This window comes from Aptenodytes forsteri, unplaced genomic scaffold (genome assembly GCF_000699145.1).
Source record: "Aptenodytes forsteri isolate BGI_AS27 unplaced genomic scaffold, ASM69914v1 Scaffold257, whole genome shotgun sequence".
Lineage (NCBI taxonomy): Eukaryota > Metazoa > Chordata > Aves > Sphenisciformes > Spheniscidae > Aptenodytes > Aptenodytes forsteri.
The window spans coordinates 10,234,809-10,257,684 of record NW_008795194.1 but is presented as its reverse complement, the minus strand read 5'-3'; the positions used below and the strand labels follow the sequence as shown (position 1 = coordinate 10,257,684).

The 22,876-nt window shown below is 39.6% G+C and overlaps 1 protein-coding gene across 1 annotated transcript in view; it reads right to left on the bottom strand.

Moving 5' to 3' along the window:
* Positions 1-22,876, bottom strand: part of DIP2C (disco interacting protein 2 homolog C) — a 166,119-nt gene that overhangs the window by 14,869 nt on the left and 128,374 nt on the right. Inside the window, 2 exon segments of the mRNA XM_019471878.1 lie at positions 16,293-16,354; positions 18,051-18,080. Of these exon segments, the coding sequence (XP_019327423.1) occupies positions 16,293-16,354; positions 18,051-18,080 (92 nt within the window).

Genomic DNA, 22,876 nt, shown 5'->3' with positions numbered 1-22,876 from the left:
CACTAAACCATGTCCCTAAGCACCTCATCTACACGTCTTTTAAATACCTCCAGGGATGGGGACTCCGCCACTTCCCTGGGCAGCCTGTTCCAATGTTTCACCACTCTTTCAGTAAAGAAATTTTTCCTTCCATCCAATCTAAACCTCCCCTGCCGCAACTTGAGGCCATTTCCTCTCGTCCTATCACTTGTTACTTCGGAGAAAAGACCAACACCCACCTCTCTACAACCTCCTTTCAGGTAGTTGTAGAGAGCGATGAGGTCTCCCCTCAGCCTCCTTTTCTCCAGGCTAAACAGTCCCAGTTCCCTCAGCCGCTCCTCATAAGACTTGTGCTCCAGACCCCTCACCAGCCTCGTTGCCCTTCGCTGGACACGCTCCAGCACCTCAACGTCCTTCTTGTAGTGAGGGGCCCAAAACTGAACACAGTATTCGAGGTGCGGCCTCACCAGTGCCGAGGACAGGGGCACGATCACTTCCCTACTCCTGCTGGCCACACTATTGCTGATACAGGCCAGGATGCCATTGGCCTTCTTGGCCGCCTGGGCACACTGCCGGCTCATGTTCAGCCGGCTGTCAACCAGCACCCCCAGGTCCTTTTCCGACAGACAGCTTTCCAGCCACTCCTCCCCAAGCCTGTAGCGCTGCATGGGGTTGTTGTGGCTGGAGTGCAGGACCCGGCGCTTGGCGTTGTTGAACCTCATACAGTTGGCCCGGGCCCATCGATCCAGCCTGTCCTTGTTTTGCTCTCTTAAATCTCTGTTGTGTTACAGGTGTGCACACGTGCCTGTGTTTTCTGCAACATTTTCTGTTGAGCCTCCCACCAGCTGAAGAGCAGTAGGGCCACCACTGGATTCACAGCAAAAGCAGTGAAGCTACAACATCCATCTGTTCAACCAGGGACACAGATACAGGGCAGCAGAAACACAGGCCACAGGAGCTTCACTATAAGGTGTACATGCAAGGCTAAATTAATGCTACTCTATAAAGGGTATGTCTACATAAGCCACACTTGCGTTGCTGTTCAAATGGCAAGCCAAATCATAGGTATTTAGGAGTATGCAGCAAAGGCTTTAAAAATAACTCTGTGCATACGGAAACAAAATCAAATACTGCAAAAAACAGTTGTTAATAATGCCTATACTTCTGTCTTTTTATATATATCTTTGTTCTGTAAAATCCATATTAGTGTAGAAATGGAAAATGCCTTTAACTGAGTTCTTCCAAACAACTGACATCTCCAATCTTTAGACATGTATTTGTAGACAGGTAGCTGTTCTTAGAAGAACTAGTCATCACCTCAACCACCTGTTATCTCCTTTAACAAAGAGAGTTATCTTATTTATTATTTACCAACATTTGTCAAATAGAGGAAATCTTAAAAAAGAGACCATTTAAAAAGCCTCAGCCATAAGCACTGCTAAGAGTGATGGTGTAACAAAGGTCAGGAAGTACTTTATTTGAATTTAAGATCGGTTTAAAAATAATTTGATTTGGACAACAGTAGCAAAAAAACCTCTGGGGCAGGAAAAGTGTATGTCACAGCTGTCCAGCTGCCCAGAGATACTGCTGGCCTTTGCTCCCTTCCCGTTATTAAGACATGCCTCAGTGAAGTGGTGCTGAAGTCCAGGCCTAGCAGAAATCACACATAATAAAGCTATACATTCAATAGTCAATGAAGTGACTACTGGATATGAATCAACATTCATAAATCTGACCATCTCTTTCCTCTTTGCTTTCAGCATCTGTGCTTCCCACCTTGTTCTTATTATCACTAGCATATTCTTCTAGTTTCCTTCTCCATCTATTTCCTTTAACCTCATCTGATTTTTTAGCACATGACGATCCAGAAGGCACAATTTTTCGGTTTCCAATTCTGTTAAACCTCTCCCACTCTGTGCTTTCTGCCTCACATCCCTACAGAGTTATCACAGCAGTGCACTAAACATAGAAACGGCATTTCCTGGAGGTTTTCTGCGAGGGCCCCGTTAGTGCTCAAAAACTTGGACTCCTTTTTAAAAAGTTTCTGCTAAGCTCACAATGCATTTGGGAACATGCTGTTAAACCTCTAACAACTCTGAAATAATAAAAGATATTTTGCCACAAAGAGATTTCAAAAAACCAGAAGTAAAACATTAGATTCTGATGTTACCGACTCCTATGTGCATACTTAATTTTAAGTGCGTAATAGTCTTATTAACTCTACTGGGACTAGTACTGTGAATAAATTATGGACATTAGGCAATAATTTTTAAAATGAGTTTTACTGTGCCTCAGCATAAAATAATTCAATTGTTCCCACTCTTCCCCGAGAGATTTCCATTTTTCCACTGACAAACACAGACAGCAGACACGATTGAAAACTTCTTCGCTTTCCCTCTTGAGTGAGCAGCATCACTACCAAGGCTGGTCTGGCAGGCAAGGTAAAAAGGCAGAGCACAGGGCCCATCAGACCCTTGAAAAACAACGCCTCTGAATTACCCAGGTGATGCTGGCGAAGAAACCCGCGGCTCCTTACAGCCTTCTTAGGACAATGTTAGTAAACCTTCTCCAAATTCACAAGTAATCATAATGTGCTCCCAGACAGCAGCGGCCTAGAAAGGGCAAGTCCTGTTTCTCTGCAGTGCTCCAGTCATTCTTTGTTGGGAGTGAAAACAGTCTCTTACAAACTAAGTACAGAGCCTTCCCGCTGCTTTCTGCTGCCTTCGAGTCGTGCTGGGAAGGGCAGAGGAGAACATGGCAGTAGAGCCAGCCTGGGCACAGAGCCTGAAAATCAAGTGGATGGGAGAAAAATGCTGCCCTTGGGCGTGAAAGCTACTTTTGTACCTTCTGGTGGTTTGCAGCCAAGCTGAGAGGGTAAACATAAATGAGCGACCCAATGTAGGGCAGATACAGAGCTTCTCTCCCACCAAAATGTCTCACTGAAGGGGAGAGGCAAAAGATGTTTAAGAACCGTTGCACTATTACAAAGCTATAAGCAATGATGATATGCAATGAATCTGTAGTATTTACATAGTACAGTATAGGACAGTGTAATTTTTAGAATTTTTCACTGGTTCCTAAGAATTAGTCTTTTTTCTTAAAAAAATCTCTGACTGGAGCTGTACAGTTGAGAAAGCTGCCTATGTTTCAAAGTCTGCTACTGGGATTTAACAGGGAATGCAGCTACAACACCAGTATGTGCTAAACGTCTTTTCTTGTTACAATTTAATACATTGGACAGATTTCATCTCCTTTAAATCAAACACTTACTATAGAAAAGTAGGACTAAAATCTGACTTCAGAATGAAAACTGGTAAGCTATAACTAACTGGGCGCTGTAATCACTGTGCAGCAAAGGGGATTTCGAAATACAGTAACAACATGTTTCTGCCCCTCTCTTACATGAAACTGCAAATTTTGTTTATGCTCCTTTTTAGAGCTGGTCCATTCGGTGATTGAAACTCTCCAAAATATATTCCACAGCTTGCTAGTATTTTGCACTAATCGGAGAGTTTGTCAGCAGAGCTATTAACTGTTGCTTTGGGAATCTGCAAGGGCTGGAGCGTGCAGAGTGGTACTAACCAATGTTACGATGCCAAAACTGGGCAAACCTTCAAAGCCGGCTGTGCTGTTGCTCTGAGAAAGACTTTGGATTCTGTGATTCTAATAGAGATGGAAAGAAGCTATGAGGTCATCCAAGTCTCACTCCCTGCCAAAAAAAGACTGTTCCCTGCAGTGCACTTTCGAGTGCTTTGTCTACTGCTGTTACAGTATTTCAAATGATGGGGCTTCTTCCACTTCCCTTCAGAGTTTTTTTCTCAGCTGAATGTATTTCATAGCCAGGAACCTTTTCACTCTGCGATGCTTGGCATGACCCATTCTTAGCTTCCTCTTGTTATTTCTAACTAGCTCTCCATGTCCAATTCAAAGGAGTTTTTCCCACTGTCCCCTTTCTTTTTAAATATAACTCAGCTGAAGAGTTTGCCTTTTACCTTAAAACTTGGCCAAACCCCACATCTTGAATTTTTTCCATGCCTTTATAGCCATTCCCACAAGCTGAGCCATGGTAACTGCCCTCCTCCTCCTTGCCCGTGTGCCAGCATCTGCTGTTAGCCAGGCTTGGGCACTGAAGCGCTGCACCCTTCCATCATCTCAAGCTCTTACTTCCCTGTCTTCCCTACCGACCCTTCCTCCTGTCTTGAGCGGTCCGTTCTCACACCATGTCACTTTGCAGTCATGCCAGCTTGGAAGTCCAGCTTTTTTGGTTTCTTTAATACTAAGTCAGTAGCTGTTTTGGGATGCTGCCACTCTTGAAAACCTCCAGCAACAAAACCTAGAGGAAACCAGACAGGATGTGATGCACATATAACCTAATATATATTGAAAACACACTCTATGTAAGTCCCCTCCTTGTCCATAGCCTTTCTGTGGCAGAATGAAACAGCCGATGGTCTCTTTGGTTTCATTCCAGCCCTATTTCTTAAGTTTTCCTGCTGATTGTCATCTTACATTGGAAGTTGAGCTTGTGGTGGAAAACTGGATATTTTCTTATCCTGCAAGAAACTGATGCTTTGAAAATTTTTGTGTATTTAACTGGAACAAAAAAGCAAAATATGGAAAGAAGCTGTAAACGGAATCTGAAAAAAAGTGTTGCCGGTCAGAAAAAGAGGTTATTTATGTTTTGTGTTTCAGGTGTTTTGGTTTGTTTTGAAACGCACGCTAATTAACTCTCCAAACTGAAAATGCTTTAACCACCATCATGAGCAAAAATTCAAAAGTTAAAGTAGGGTGTTTTGACCACTTTGAGAATTCTATCTTTTTCCTTAAGCTGAAAAAGATCTGTCAAAACTGACTCTTCTGATTTCAACACAACGGTCTGTTCTGGTGAAAAAAGACAACCACCTAATTCATTAGAAATTTTAACTAAAATCTAATTGTAAGGCATTTAATGCCAGAGAGCATATATGCTTTTGTGTAGCTATACCCACAGCACGGTGATTTCCCAGTTCTGACTCAAATGGCTAGGAACTATTGCCAAGAACTATTGCCATCATCAACACCGTTCAGATATGTATCACTGCCTAATGTTGAGATGGTGCCTGGGTAAGACTGATGGTGGGAAAGGGCTGATGCAGCCTGTTCTGATTTTCTACAGTTAGAGGAAAGATGGGCACTGTAGGTAACAGTAGGATCCTGGACTGGGGTCAGGGCTCTTTGACACTCAAGACTTTCAGTGCATCTTCTCTTTACTCAAACAATAAAATATTTCTACATAAACTATTCCAGAATCTACAAGTCAATGAGCTCATTCTACCAAAAATGGAAATACGGATCAAAGAACATAAGCTCTGCCTTCCAAAATGGCATAGCCAGTTCAAATAGCCAGATCAGAAAGTAGGAAAATGGCATAGCTGAACACTTAGGCTGAAGGAAAAATCTAGATAATGAAGAAGAGTTTCCCTGCACCATCCTGGTTTCCTCAGAGCAGTTTTCCTCCCATCACATGACAAATTCAGATAATGAATAAATACAACTGAGACTGAAAAAGGGAGTTTTGGATTGAGGCAAACTTTAGCCAACAAAAGGCACAACCATTAAATCTTCTATATGTCTCAGACATATTTTAATCCTGTTAATTTGATAACCAACAAGTTCAGTTAAAGAATTAGCACTAAATCACTTCCTTTAATGTAAAGACTTTTCTTCACTATAAACCTAAATTACACTTCACGTCCCAAATTCCCTGAGGTCAAAAGCAAACAGCTTCCAATCCTTCAGATGGCTGAACAAAGAAGCAGAAAAGGTTACACAAGGATTTAAGACAGTTCAGAAAGTCGCAAAGAGATTGAAATGAGGCAGCAACTCTGGCTCAGGAAAGGAATATTCAAAGCTTCAGAGATTAAAAAAGTAATAGCAATTTTATCATATAAGACTATGGGAATATGTAAAAAAACTAAGCCATGTTTATGTCTGTTTTGAATCTTGGAGTACTTTAAAACGTTCAGCTTTCATTATACATGAACTACATTAAATTTGTTTAAATTAACTTTGCACATTGTGTAAAGCACAATACACAACTGTTTCAAGTGAATGCAGTGGACTGGGACTCTGGAGAATTTGGTCTCCCTCCTGGCCCTACCTCACACCTACTGTGCCCCATCAGGCACAGAATCACCTTTCTCTGTGCTTCAGGTTTGTATTTGCAAAACCAGGCATAATGCTGCTCTCAGCTGTTATCTTTTTATTCTGATTACAAACCTCCCAGGACATGATGTTTATCACTAATTGTTTTTACAGCGCTTTGCATAATCACAATTGTGATCTGATGATTCCGTTTAATGCAATATGCTTTTTCTACTTCGTCACCCTTTATCGTCCCAGTTCTAACTGAGAAAAAGAGACTCCACACACAGGGAAAACTTTCATTGTAACAAACTTGGGATGTGAAAACATCTTTATCTAATTGAATTAGCTTATTTGTTGTTAACAAATGATGGAAATAATTTCAGCTCCCCCAATGCAATATTCATATTCTACATTCACACAATGTAATGAAAGGTGGAATTTCTGAAATCAGGTCATTCTCTTTCACTTGCCCCCTTATCTTGCTACAACCTTCAAAATTCACACCACCAGCTGACTCACCCTGCATTTTTTGGGAAGAACTTGCAGAAAGTTCCCTCTCCTTAACAACCACCAGGGACATTTCCTGTGCATGGAAAACTTCAATACACGGAGCTATTTTTTCAGTTGAATTAAAACTGCAGATTACCACTCTGAAGAAGAGGTCAGTGGTGCCACAAGCAGCAGTCCCTTGTACACCTGAAGGCACTGAAAAGGGACTGTCCTTCTCACAGGAGACTTATTGGGAACCCTGGCTGAGCTTCACAAGACTCTTCACATAAGTAAGCTCATCTTTGGCAAACAGACACTTCTAGTATAGGCAATATTAAAAAGGGTACGTGAGGCTTGAAGCAACATATTAAGAGCTATTGAAGAGAGCCGTTTAAGAAGATACTACATCTCTAACCAAGTTAGTGACGGATCCTTATATAAATATAGGATGCTTTTACTGTTTTTCAGAGCTCTCCTTCCCAACCCTAACCATTCAGTGTTCCTACAGCCAGAGACTCCACTGATGACAGGAGCCAAACGAGTGCCTGAGGCTAGCAAAGCTGGAGTGGGTCCCAAAGGTGACAAAGCCCATTTCCCAGGGGTAACCGCCAGCACAGCACCCTCTGCTGAATTATTTGTCGCAAACACCTGTCAGCGTGTGGGACAGCAAAGGCCCTGTCCTCCCGCAAAGGCTGGCAAGAGAAGAGGGGAAAGGAAAGAGGGCTGGAAAGCACTTAGGAAGCTCCATTTCTTATAGCACACCACAGTCTGTGGCTAGGTCTGCAGAAGCTACAAAGGCTCACTCCAAATTTTACATGTATTCATTAAGTATTTTTCCTTCCAAAGCAGATGTCTCTATTGTGAAATGCATTCTAAGGTAGCAGTATGGGAAAGCAGCACTTTTTCCTCCACTACTGAAACAGTAAATGTACTCTATGTCGATCACTCTTGGCATTTTTAAAGAATCACTGTTTAGTGCTCCATTCGTAGTATATACCAAAATGAGGGAAACAAAGCAAATTATGCTTCAGAATACACTATCTGTAAAAATCAAATATAGAATACATTTTATCTGTAAAGAAAATGGAAGAATGAAAATTCCATTTTTTTAAGACAGTCCTGTAACTGTATGGTTAGACTCATGGCAAACTCTGGGAGAGAGAAAGAAAGAAGTATGGCTTGTAGGGAAAAAAAAGGAAGAATTTTTAATAAATCTTCCTCAAAACTGTCAGCGGCCAGCTTGCTTTATCAATTCGCAGCTTCTGTAAGGAGCATGATTGAAAGAGAAGGACCTGTAACACCAAAGAAGCTCAGTATACTCTGAAATGGGAAATCCCTTTTTTTTTTTTAACAGCATCAGACATTCTTCAGGAATAAAAATGTTGGTGTATTTTAATAAGCTGGAATATTATTGGGAAATTCAAAACTGGTTTGTAAAACCAAACAAAAATGGAACCATTTTCCACCTAGTTCTTTTACTCATGTTTCAAGAATCACATGCAAATGGCACTTGCAAACAATTACACAAACGTACAACTGCAGTACACCTACTTTCCCGGAAAGCTACGGCTTTTTGTTTTTCCTTTGTCTTCGTCTTACTTGGTATAGATGACAGTATTGTCTTTCCCCTAAGCCCCCCAGGGAAATAACTGGAATTTCTTGATTTGTAGTTAAAGTATGCTAAACCACATCCTCTTTCAAAAACCACATTTAGACCCAACTCTTATTGTCCTGTTCCACTAAAATCATAATATTCTGATCCCTTGAAGATTACGTTATCAAGGAAGAAATAGACTTGTTTCAAGGGAGGAAATACTTCAAGAGCTAGTAATCTTGCCTTAGAAAGCACAGAAATTGCTTTGTAGGTCTCCCATCCCCCTAGTTTAGTCTCACAGCTCAGACTGACTGGGACAAGAGGGAGTGACTTCCCATCCGAAAGTTATTGGATGTTTGTCCCTTTCTCCTGCCCTACAACCAAAGTTGCTTTATGCCTGGAAACACAAAGCATCTTTAAAAGCTCTTAAAATAGGTACATTTACAAATTTTGTTATAACTCTGGATCCTCATATGTAAACAGCGCAATCCCTTACACAATATTTACTCCTCTTCAGTTTCCCAGGTCATCAGCTTTATTCCTAATCACTGACTATCCAGCGCACAGAGGTTGAACAAGTCTCTTGGTTCATCCCCTGATGCAGGCAGGAACAGCAAGAGAGATCTAGACAGACCATGACTTCTCCTCTGAGTCAGAATTGGAAGTGTTGATATGATGCTTATCATTCCAAATTAACTTTTCTTTCTGCGAGATTTGTTTCCCATAGATCAGAAACAGTGCCAAGGGGATTTCTGAGACAGCAGTGTTTGCATGGCAGAAACAAAACACAATGCCGCTAAAAGGCCAAGGCTGTATCTTCTCCTGAGCAAAAACATGAAGAACGAGGAGGGTTTTGCCAGTACCATGACAGACAGCTTAAACTCACTAATGAGATTCTGCAAGTTAATGGGCAAAATGCCTAAAAGCCAGATGTTTCTACAAAGACTCCTCAAAATCAAACTGCATCGTTACTTATCATACTTAAAACTTTGAGGGACGTAGGTTTTATTTTAAAGACCTCAATCCCTCCTCCTCTCAGCTGAGTTACCTCTTTTACTGACTTCACAGGCATGAAAGTCTCTTCGTTTTTCCATGAAAAACCTGTTTCTGTGATAACAGAAAAAAAACCAAACAGCTAAAGCAACAGACAATCTAAAAAAGAAAGCATGGGTGATACGTGAAACTTGGAATTGGAACCACCCATATGAGAAGATCCTCGAAGCTCGGGATGACCAGAATGGCACTGCTGGAGGTAGCACTTGACAATGCAATTTGTAAATGTGCTTACTGCATATAAAGCACTGGTGGCTTTCTGAGACCAAAGACTTGTGAGGTCTATGTTTTGAACAGTTCAGCAGGTATATAGCACTTCAAACCTCAAAATACTCTACACACTTTACCTACTGAATCTCACTGCAAGGGAAAAGGTGGCTGGGTGTCAAAGGGGGCAATAATAGATTTTAACTACCCCTTTGGACCCCACACTGAGTGAATAATTGAGGACTGGGATTTTCTGTAACCTGTGACTGGGCTCTGTACGCTGTAACCCATTACAAAAGCTGGAAAAAGCACTGCTCCCCAGTGCGTCAAGGAGCACTCTTCAAAGTTTCCCTTTTGCTACCGTTCGCAAATGGCTTTCAAGTATGATTAATCAATTAAAGTTTCACAAAAGGTAACTATTTTACTGTCACTTGCCATTAGCATGTCTCCTTCTGACGTATCTCCTCCACAGTCTCTTTTCCCTACTACGTGACTATAAAATGGTTATCCTCCATGCCGTGACTGTGCTACAGAGCACTGCCGTGGCTATAGCTCAGATAATAATTTAGCTAAGTAGTTCTTTTGTCTGGTAACCCTATAATAAGAGTATTTTTCAAGGTAGATGGAGTAGAAGTGTTTGAGAATTAGGAAAAAAGCTCCTGTGGCTTTGTTGCTTGGTATTACCCAAAACAATGTACACACAACATGAAAGTTTCAGTAAAATATGGAGGAGAAGGATAAACAATTGACAGCCAGAATAAAAGGCTATTTTTCTTTTCCTGCATGAAGTCTGAAATGCTGGAATGTATTAAAATGAAGCCAAAGCCTTAACTGATTCCTTTTGACAGAGCCTGCATTTGAGACTGGGCTCAGCATATAAGCAATCTACAAAAATAAATCCTAACTATTTTCACATATCTTTGAAATGCTACAAGTGTTCCCTTATTTTCTTGGGGAATGAGATTCAGAATTTCCATCCTCTGAAATCACCTTTGTCAAGGAGACAATGTCTGAGCAAGTCTGATGGAAGTTCAGAGATCTCTGAATAGTCCTGAAGTCTGATCTCTGAAGTCCAAAACGAAAAATAAGATTTAGCACAACATACAAATGACTTCCTAAGAAATCAAGTCTGCTAATGACATAAGTATATACAAGGGTCACTTCTTTTTAAGAGATACACTAATTTGCATCACTCCAAGAAGATGTCAGTGACCACATAAGAATAGAAGACACCTATTTGTACAGCTCCACAAACTGCTTGTTTAATAAATGCAGAGGGTAATCAGATTTAAATAGTTGTTCTAATGATGGAGTGGGAGTATTTCAATGCGAGACTATGGATACCACAAACCACACATTGAATGATAGGCAGCCTAAAAAATTAGTAACTTGAACCCAAATACATCTTGGTGCTTCTAGTATATTTGGCAATATCCTACATCTGGATTTGGCTCCCTCTTCGGTGCCAGCTGCCTCACCATGTCTGTGACCAAGAAACTATCCAAGCAGCTCACCATTACATGTAGCTCAAAAGAAAATCTAGTAAACCACAAAAGGGTTTAATAAATTAAATTCTCCATTTTTCTAACCCTACTGAAAAAAACCCAGACTTAACTAGATGAAATTGAATAATTTAAATGATCATTTAATGCACCTATTCACCAAAGGGAATACTGGAATTTAAAGACAGGATATGAGGGGTAAGGACACTTGCGTATCTGAAACTAGAGATGGTATCAAATAAAATTGAGAACAGTGTTTACTAACACTGGTTGAAAGTCTTCATTCTTGCCCAGTTTGGTACAAAATGTGGATGTAGTTCAATAATCAGCTTAAATACAATTTGTAATCAAAATAAGGGGAAACTGTCTATTACAAATGTATGCAAAATGGTATCAAAATCTTCATCAATACATGTGTGACTTGATTAGTGGCCCTCTCCCCCTAGAAGTCTAAGCCTCCACTCCATCAAAGCTCCTAAGTTGTCACTACCCCTGCTCCAGAACAAGAAGACTGGTGACATTTTTACCATTTACCATTTTTACCACATTTTGGAGGTGGACATAGATTGCACTGAATTTGTTTCCTTTTACGTTTTTGTCCTTTTAAAATAAACTCCAATATCAAAGTAGATCTTTTCTTGCCCCACTTAGGGCAGGACAGTGATTTTCATAATCTTTTTTCCTTTATGGATAAGGTTTTGCTATAGAAGAGAATATCAGGATGCAAGGGATTGCATCTGATTTATCTTTACAGGATTTGCAGAAAGTTTCAACTTTAGGAGAAGATCAATGATCTCCCTCAGCCATCACCAGATGGACCCTTCAGCTCACTAATTAAAACTTCTGAGGAAATCCTCTATACAACATTTTAAATATGAAAGACACAGAAATGCAGAAAAAAAATTCTTATGTTAAAAATTTGAGCAAAAATTCAAAACAGTCAAAATATTTCATAATTTTTCATATTTTCTTATTCATACCAGCTTAATTTCAAATTTAAGGTAATTTCAAAATTTAAACTAGCAGGTTAAAACAGTAACACTTTGAAAACAGTTTCGAATTAGTCTAAAAAAAAAAGTTTTAGAATATTTCAAATATATTGAAACATTTGAAAATCCAGCCTGACCTTCTGAAGAACACTTAAAAAATATTTTTGCCCTGTCTATGTGAAAGGAAGATTTATTTTGGAATATACGAGGTCTATTCTTAGTTTGATGAAGTGGCTCATTTTGCCAATAAATAATTTTTCTACCAAGAACTAACCTGCTGTTAAGGATGAGGAAGTTGTGAAATTTTTATGCTAATGTCAGAGATGTATTTCTTTGTTGGAAGTTTTTAATTTTATAAACACATGTACATATTGTTTTAGAACATCCTGGGTAAAAGGGATGCTTGGGCTTTAAATTTACATCTTTACTGCTACAAAAGCATGTAAGTATTATAAAAGCCAACATCTTTCAAGTATATGGTGTTTTGTATGATGAGAAAAGGGTCTCTCTTTGTTATATTCCAAGCACTTCTCAGCTTTTAGCATATTTAGGTATCTCATGCTTAACCACCTGAAAAGTTCTCTGAGGAGAATATGACTGGTCTAAAATGACAATGGAGTGACCTGAAAACCAGCAGTTTAGACAGCGGGACAAGAATATGAATGTATTTATTCTATTTCTTTTTCTTTTTTTGGAGGGTGTGTGTGATAAAGTTGTTTTCGCAGAGGCAGCAGCAGAGAAATGCAGCCAACGACCCGACAGGGTGCTCACGCCTGGAGTTTTGTTGCACCTGCCCTCCCTGCAAATGCACGCGGGCACATTTACATGACCTGAGTTGCACAGTGAGTCAGCAACTGGCACCAGCCGTGCCGTGCCAGCGCAGCCTGCTGCGAGGCCAGCTCATGTGTGGTGAAGCATTAATCCACCTATTTTGCCTTTTGGATCTGAGTTATCCTCTCTAAACTGCATTGCACTGCAGTGCAGGGGCATATCAGCCACTTGGTGCTAACTCAGGAGCCTTCTCCTAGTTTTTATTAACAGCCCAGGTGGGACTTGCCTGTCTTTGCTCACTCTTTCATGGCCAACCTGAGGACTCTCTGATTTTTAGAAAATCAATGAGATGCAGAGTACAACAATACTGATGTATTGTCACCAAGAGCAAGCCAGCGCTGTATACTCTTGCTATTAGGATATTACTCAGTTTCCAAAAAGAGGTGTCTAATGCCGTTTGAGATAGCACAGGGTGCCTGGGACATCTCATTAGTGCTAGCAAATAAATGCAAGCGCTATGGGAGACCCTGCTGGAGTAGCTGTAGCATCTAAACCTGCACTAGATGCTCACAGCTAGGCAATCAAGCCTTTTTGCAGTATCATAACTGATGCCAGCCACTGACCGAGTGGTTGCACCCCTTGGCACAAGTTTCCTGAACCTCTAGGTAAGCCCACTCCCAGCCATTTCCCTCAGCTGGCAGAGAGTTGCAGAGTCCCAGCAGCTAAACCAGTGAGCTGGTGGCTCAAAACCACACAGAGGCACACACAGAAAGGTGTTTGAGAACCTCCAAACTGACCTAAGAAGCAAACCATCCAAATCCAGTGAGAGCTGGGAGGAAATGTCTAGTTTGGTCAACCAAGCACCCCTAGATCTCTACCCAAATTCTACATAGCACAGGTATTTTGATCTAAACTCCTATCAAACAATGACATTTTCATAAGCCGTGAGGTGTGCAAACACATAATTTCTGGATGAGCTTGAAACAGTTGTATTCAAACTGATTATTTATTTTTACAGATGTGAATAGGATTTGAATAATCTCAAAGAGATGAACTACAGCTGCTTTTTGCAGCAACTAGAAAGTGTTAACATCCAAGAAAAAAAAAAAGATGTTCAAAAAAGTCTTTTTCAAATTCTGGAAAATATCTTCTAAAATATAAAATATGAAGAAAATTTTCTCACATTAAGTGTACAGTGTAAATTTTTCATATTGTTGGGGGACTGGCTGACCTGCAAAGACTTGGTGGGTTGTTACTGTACAGTCTCACAGCTATGTACAGTAATCTTTCAGTTACTGTTAAGCAATAGTGACATTCAGTTCCATTAAAATGGTTAGAAACAGCAAGTGTGAAGAAACTATGTCAAATAAAGTTGTTTTCTCCCCTAATTTATGACCCATGAATATCATTCTAAATTCCACAGGATTGAATAAATGAGGCACAGCTTTAATCCATCAAAGTAAAATCTACATTACCACAATCTGAGAAGCCAACTCTAAAGATCATCTTTCATGTTCTGTAGAACTAGTCACTAAATATAAATTAATACACTGCAAAGTCTGATCTCGATAACGATGCCTACTTCTCAATGACATGCTAGGGCAGGGAAATAGTACATCCATGGTTTATGCAGCTTTTATGAACAGTAAATCTTATTTCCTCTATATAAATATATACAAATTTGTTTTTATTATTTATAATTTTTATTAACTAACTGTGAATGTTATGTTCTCCTTCTATAGATATTTGTTTCTATATACTTCCCTTCCAATGAATATTCTATAAGTTTCTTTCTCCTCTCAGAAAAAATAATTCCAAATAAGGAATTAATCTACATTTGCTTTTTTCTTTCCCCTCTATAGCTACAACTTTATTTTTAACGATTGATTAGCTCTTTCTCCTGCACTTGAATGATGCTTACACGTATCTATCTATATTGTGTTCAAGCTAACTTCAACCATTTCAGAGCTCTGAGATTAGAGCAAACACTATGTGTAAATAAGTCTCAGCTTACTGCGTCTACTAAAAAATAAACATTTGATTTCCAAAGTTAGTCATGCAAGCTTCCTTCCTCATCAATACAGAAAGAAAGGTACCTTAAAGGTCAATTCATCCCATGTTGGTGCATGTCTGAGATAGCTGCGATACACTGGTGGTGTGCGTGCCTTTCCAGTGACCGCAGAAGGAGCCTGGGAGACCACTTTAGGGTGGATGAGATCTGTTGTGGTCACAGTGTTTGCTCTGCTCTTAGGTAAAGAAATGCTCCACTTCTCATTTCTTTTTTACAACATAAATCATTCAACTTCTCAAGTAAATCTCCTTTCAAAAGTGCAATGCAGAAACAGTAAGCTCACATAACGATAACACCTTTTTAAAAAAAAGGCCTTTTTTTTGCTGGGTTGAGTATAAACATGGACTGTGTCTACATAGTACCGCAGTTGCTGGGCCAGGAAGACCAAGTTTTCTATGCCTTAGTCATGCAGACAATAGTATCCCAAAGGATGGATCAAATATGAGCAATATTGTTGGTAACATTGTGTGCAAAAGGAATAAAGAAATGGTGAGAGAGTCAAGTATGTTGCAGTTCCTTTCTTCCACCTGCCAAACTCCATGCGCTACAAGAAAATATCTATACGTGTATCTGACTTTACTATCCAGAGGATAATTTGGGCCTGCAGTGCCGTGAAGTCTGCACCCTGCAAGCTGAGCTGGTCACTTTTACATAGCCAAAGTTGGTATTCACCTATGGGGAACACATTCTCTGCTAAGCTTTTAAGAAGGATGAAAGAAAAAGAATTTAAAAAAAGCCCTATTTAGATAATGATTTTTTTAAGGTACCAGGGCTGGTGTACACTGTCAGTTAAATGTTAATTTTTTCCAGAGTTAATAGAAAACTTTTTGTTTTGTTAAAATTTTGTAAAGAGACTACCTGCTAGCCTTTTGACCAGAGTATTGGAAAACTGAAATATATGTGCATGGGTATTTTCTAAAATTACACATAAAGTTACAAGTTTCCCTCCAACTAGAAGATTTCAGACATCTTAATACCACTAGTGGTAAATTATAGTTCTCACTTTTTGTATATGTATTTAACATTACAGACAGAACTAGAAAATGCCCACAGTTACAGAATGTGGTTGCTCACAAAGACTAAAGTCAATAATCCATTCCCTCATAGTCCTGCAGCGTTAAGAATTACAGCAAAATCCTCCCATGGTCTCCCCACAGTCGCCAACCCAGGAGAAATGTTTCCGTGAAGCTAAGAGGCTCAACGGAACTCCATTTCTTAGGGACCAGCTAGGCTGCACCACTTGAAACAAGTGTCATGAAACCCTGAACGCAATAAAAGCAGGGAATTTTGCTAGTCTTTGCAATGGCTATGTCAGATGCTTCAGTTTTATCAATGGTAAATTTAATTAACCAACTAATAAAAATGTCAATGTCTGCTTGCTGGTAGGAGTTAGCACAAATTATTTATGAGGATAACAAAGGTTTTCAGGGACTGGGAGGTGTGCTGAAGTAGCTCTCTTTCTAGAAACTCTGTTAATTGTGTGTAGAGAAAAAGAAAAAGGTGGTTCCGACCTGTCGTGCCTCAGTGCCCTCATATCAACATACACTGTGGTGGGATCTGGTCCAGATGTTCCCTGTAAACAACAACATCAGCTAATCAGAACCTGAAGGCTGGGAGGAGAAAAGAGTTTTACCCCCAAATAACCGAATGGTCATTTCACTGCTAATTATGCTAATCAAATGACAAGTTATATTTAAGCTATTCATCAAACAAAGCTCAGCTTTACAGAATCAGAAAGAGCACTGGAAAACATACCTACCGTCAGGTACTTGTTACCTTGGGGTTCAGAAAAACATCAAGCGGCCATACTACTTAACCCAACACATGTCAACATAGGTTTTATTTGCTATAAAAGGCCAAGTAATCAGCACATGGATACATACAAAAATGTTAAACACGTTTTGCCATATAAAGAAACGCGGAAATTGCTGAGGAGACACAGTTTAATGGCAGAAGCACATGGTCAGGAATGTGAAGCATGGTTTACTGAGAGTCTTCCACACATGCAACAGAGAAAATACTTGAAGCTAAAGATAGTAAAGGTAGCACGCATGACATGAACAAATGTGGACTGAAGGTCTGTAAGCAATTATTCTGTTTCTTTTCAGTCTTCCACTGCATAATTTAAATCCTTGCTTTATGTCACAATATTTAGTTACTTGAAAAGCAGTAGACTAATTTTAGTTTCCTTTCATACAGAGATGCTACAGTCTTTTAGGCCCTTCCACCCACAGCTTTGCTGCAGTTTTGTAACCTGCTATGATCTTCCCTGATCCGAAACTTCAAACTCATCACCACTGAACATCATGCGAATTGTCAATGCTCTAGTCTAGGGCTCTTTTCTCTGCTGCATACCTCACATCACTGCTAAGCAGAAAGCTAAAAGAAAAGCACAACTTCATTTTGGAACACTGGAACTCTGGAGGTTTTTTTTCCCCCGCAGATAAATTCACCTAACCCTGGCAAACTACAGGTGCAGGAACTCCTTTATCAGTTATTTAGGTGTTTACTACTTAAAACAGCAGACAGCATCAACTCCCAATGATTTCTGTCCCGCTTGGGATATATTATAGAGTATAATTCTTCACACTAGGAATGTCTAGGGCTAAATTTTGCATTTCTACAATGCTGGCTGGTACTTCTACAATTTGTTGAGCACTAAAAATTGCAAGGGAGTTCCACAAATAGATAATTTTTGTATCTAAAGGGGGAAAGAGTTACCACTACCAATTGATACTTACTGTACAGATACTGATAGTGACCCACCACCAGAGGAGAAAAAGAGTAACAGAGCTGCACATGCATGTTAGCCTCTTTAGCTTGTTATACACAATACAAGATACAATATCCTCTCTAGCTATTAACGACACAATTTTCAGTCTACTAGTAAACTCAGCAGTGTAACAGACTAGTGCCGAGTGGAGAACTTATTTGAAATATATGCAATGTTAAAAAAAAACAAAACCAAGGAAAAATTGGTTATCTTTAAAAACAGAACTAAACCTGAATCGATTTATAAAATAATGGAAACAGTCAAGTTTGAAAATCAAAGAAAATCACTATGGTATTTGTTATTTTCAGTGTGAATGAAATAGTTACAAGAGACAGCTAATATTTGATGAAACCTGCATCCAGATAAAGCTATACTGGACTTGTTTATAATTTCATAGAAGGATCTGAAAATCCCCAAATCTCCAGACTCAATTTCTAGTCTGTCCCACTGTTGGAAGCTGATAGGTGGGTATTGAGGGAACATGAACGTCCCCTACCTGCTCGGCCAGCTTCCCCAGCCTGTGAGGCTATAGCAGCAGGAATAGCAGGGATGAGGGAGAGAAGGAAAGAAGGTAACACAAGACAAAAATAATAATAAAAAAATGGGAATGAAGGGTGGGAGAAAAAAAAAAGAGGAGAATGCAAAAAGCAGGGAGTAAAATAAAAAGAAAAACAATGTCAAATACAGGAATCTTACAAATTAACCATTACACCATTAAAGGTTAAAAAAAGTAAAAAATGAGGTGTCAACATTTTAGTAGAGCAACAGAAGAGACAGCTGTAGACTGCTAACCTTGGACAAACAGACTTAAATGGTTTTAGGACACTATAGACAATGTTGTTAGTGGAAACCATGTGTCTAGCATACTGATTTTTTTTGTTGGTTTTGGTGAAGAAGTCAGTAAACATTATGGGCGTGCTATTTTAATGCACAACCATTGAGACAGGGGTTCCAGGTCTGCCATTTCACTATTAAAAGAAGTTTGTAAGTGATGTCCTCTGGAAATCAGAAGTAAGCTCTCTTTTTGGGACAAAAAAAAAAAGTATGCAATGGAGAAAGATACTTACACCTTGTTTCATACAGATTAACCTGCTCCTAAAGTGAAATAAAATCAAGGCTTCATGTACAACCTAATTATTAGAAGACCATAACTAAATGGAGTAACTCCATAGTTCAACAATTCTTCATTCTTAGTCTATTTGCTATGATAGCGTAATACATATAAAGAACAGGAAAATTAAAAGCTGATAAAAACTCCACCACGATCGATAACACAGCAAAGACACAAAACACAGTGGTGACTAGTCCTAAGCCACTACTGTCACGTGGAGCATCTAACACCAGATGGCTGCAGTGGGACTTGCAGTACAACTTGTGAAAATAAACAGCTCTTAGAGCACTGGCATCCCACATCCCTTCTGAATTCCAGCAAAGTTAAAGACTACAGGAAGCTGCCACAGCAGCATCTTAATATAGGTTTATTTTGGATGCGGGGGAAGATGAAGCATTTAAAAAAATAGGATGGATCTCCTCATTACATTGCTGCCCCAAAATAGAAATATTACTAATAATCCAGGTTGAACACTGCAGTGTAACTGCAAGAAAGCAGGAGAATTGCTGAAATCCATCAGTTACATAATTCATTGTTCGTGACTATACTGCAGGTCCAGAGAGGACTTTGAGAGTACCAGAGCCTCATACGGCTATTAACTAAGGAAGGGCTTGAGAAACATCAGTTGAAGTCTCAGCATTGTCCTTCTGCAGCCAGCTGCAGCTGAGATACTCTGACAGTGTTTCAAAAGAAGCAGAATCTTAGCCAAGACCAGAGTGACTGACTCAATTTATCCATGCACATTCATTTTGCGAGACAGAGACAGAGAGCAGCTGTAATGCTGGTAACAGGAAAAAACCAACATGACTTCTGTTGTATCTGATACTTACTAAGGACATGCTAGGTAGTGTTCAAGGAAATAAAATGGGCCAAACATCATTTTGTGTCTGAAAACGGGTACATCATAAGTCACATCCCTTGGACTAAATAAATCTCCTGCCCGTGCATAGGCTGTCACCAGTGAACCATCCCTGGTCCATGCAAACCTCTGCAACATGCCAGGCTTTTATTCTCTGGGAAAACACTGCAGGTCAAAACTGCACAGAGGACTCCTCAACAAGTCAGCAGTAGGGATGACCATGTGCCAGCACTCAGCCTGTACCTAATTTCCACTGAAGTCAAAGGCCAAGCTGCATGCCCTCCCCTGCTTCCCTCCCCAGAGTTAAAAACCAGGAACTAGGAAATCAGAAGTCCTAAGAATTTAAAAATAACTGTTGTTTTGGGTTTTGTTTTGTTTTGCTATCTAAGGATGTGGCCTCAATGTTTACTCTGAGTCTACTTCTGCTCCAGTGATGCTCAGAAATGAAATTTTTGATGTACACTTAACAATCTCATAAACGCAAGCACAGCAGCTGGAGCTGTGAAAAGAACTTTATGGCATGACTCATAGTAAAGGTGGGAAGACACAGAATCTGAGGGAACTCACCCAGAGCTGTACTACATTGCTAAGTGTGAATCATACCTCTGATAAAGTGCATGATCTCCTGTTGCACTCTTCGCAGAGCTATTCCTTATTACTTTTGATATGGAAGATCCTCAAAAAGTGTGATCTATCACTAAGTAAAAAGAAACGTTAGCTTTAAGCCCTAAATTGACTAACAAAGTTCCCTTTGCTAGATGGTGAAGGAAGGATTCACTTCATATAACTTCAGCCATCAAAGAAGAAAGTGTGCAGTATAAGGTAGGAAGTATCTCCTGATGGTGATGGATCCCATCCCAAGATAGGCTGCTGACATAGGCTGAATGAAGCTCTCTCTGGAAGTAGTTCTTTGGTTCTACTGACTATAGATGGATCTTAGATAACTCACTTAACCTTGCCATCTAACTTAAAGGTGACGTAAAAAACCAAGGTGAATCCTGCTCTCCTGCCCTAGCTTGTGCAGATTCGTTAGTACATTTTCAGGGTTAACTAAGGAAAATGAACAACTTCTAGAAGTTTTTCCTCAACTGAAATTGAGTAGCAGGTTGAATAAAATGAAAATATTTATTTCAAGGTTTTAAATGGAAATTAGCTAAAATCCTAGAGAACCATCTGTGCTGTTGTAAGAAACAGGCTACTTTTCTTATCTATTTTTCTCTCTCTCTCTCTCATGCTGTGATGCTAGTTAATGAGAATTAAAATATGCTGGATACAATCTTTTCATCTCAGAAATCCTTGGACCATTATCTGTGCCTATACAGCCATAAAAGGTCAGATATTAATGGTATTTAAGTGCCTAAAGATGGAGAGAATTACTGATTTTCAAAAGCATACCTCTAAAAATCTAGTCCAAAATGATTACATCGAAAGAAACATAGTAAATTTGCTCTATATTTGAGAGGAAATGAATACAAATGACAATGGATTAGCCTGTCAGTGATCCTAATCCTGAAATTAAGATTCATTTGGTAGACTAAGGCTCTTTTGTACCAAAGGGATTATCACAATGATTTCCTTTTTAAAGTAATCTTGATGTTTTTATACACACAGACATAGACACACACATACATGTACATACACCCCCCCCCCCTTCTTTTTGGAGGCGGCAACAACAGTAAAAGCTTTTTGGAAAAATTGGGGTACCTTCCCCTTGAAACACTTGAGTCTTAAATTTGTCCAAAAAACTGGAAATGGAGTGAAGAAGGTATGAAAGATCACATCCAAGCTGTGTTAGAGGCAGCCCATAGAGAAGAAAGCCTGGATAGGATTTTTGCTGGTAAGGGTCAATAGCTGAATATTGAGATATGTTTAGAAAGGTGATTAGCAGGTACATATTTTAGAAAGACTGTAGAATAGGTTGGATCACAGTTATCCCTGTGAAAGATGTTGTTCCAGGAACCACAAGCTGATCTCATGGATGACACAACTTGGAAGGAAAAAAGCAAAGGCAGATGCTATTGACTCAAACATCTTTAGAAGTATTTTTATGCAGTATGAAGAATCCAGAAATCATGACCCATTTCCGGAACATATTGGAGACAATGCTAATTTCAGAAACATTGTTGACCAAGGATTAAAATTCATTCTGTTCCTCAGCCCAGAAAACAGAATAGTCCACAAGCTATTCCGGAATATCACTAGCCATAAACTTCCAGAGAGTTTGGAAAGAGCATTCAGTCTAATTCAGTATCTAGTCTTTGGCAGTGTCTATTACCAGATGCTTCAAAGGATGCAATCCTGTATCTTTATATTCTCTATCAAAATGACATGTTTTGCAGTGATGCTTGTAAGTAACATCTTTAGTAATTTTTCAAACCCCTTTAAAACTTGCCAAACTATCCTCGGCGTAAATGCTTCAAAAACCATTCCACTTGGAATGGTAACATTACTAAATATAGCCTGTTCTGAAATGGCTTTTCTTCATTCCACACTAGACAGTGTATGGCTTTTCATTTGTCCTATGGACTGAGATGCAACATCTTAGTAGAACTCAATGAAGCCTCACACTAAGCTGTAAGATCAGCCAGGCTGTTAATCACCTCACTCAAGGCTCTCATTCTGTGCTGTTCTTAAATTCATAGTCAGTATCATTAATAATATTCCTTTAGGGAGTTTTCCACTTTTACAGTTTGATTCAATCACTCTTTCAAGAATTTCTGTAAAGAACCATCTATGAAGTAAACTCCAGCTAAGGAGTTAACACAATCAAAAGGCAGATATATGTAGTCAAGCAAAAATCCAGCCTAACTCCATGCTGATTAGGACTTCCAGTTTCTCTGAGTGTATTCAGCTTTCCTGCACGTTTGTAGTGGGTTGACCCAGACAGCAGCTAAGCACCCACTCAGCCGCTCGCTCACTCCCCTCCTGGTGGGACAGGGCAGAGAATAGGAAAAGCAAAAGCAAGAAAAACAGTGGGTCGAGATGAAGACAGTTTAATAAGTGAAGGAAAGAGAAAAAAACCCCAAGTGATGCAAAAGCAATCACTGACCACCTCCCATAAGCAGAACGATGCCCAGCCAGTCTCTGAGTAATGGCTACTTTGGAAGACCAACCTCCCTTTTTTTCTGGTGGGACAGGGCAGAGAATAGGAAAAGCAAAAGCAAGAAAAACAGTGGGTCGAGATGAAGACAGTTTAATAAGTGAAGGAAAGAGAAAAAAACCCCAAGTGATGCAAAAGCAATCACTGACCACCTCCCATAAGCAGAACGATGCCCAGCCAGTCTCTGAGTAATGGCTACTTTGGAAGACCAACCTCCCTTTTTTTAATGCTGAGCATGACATCATATGGTAT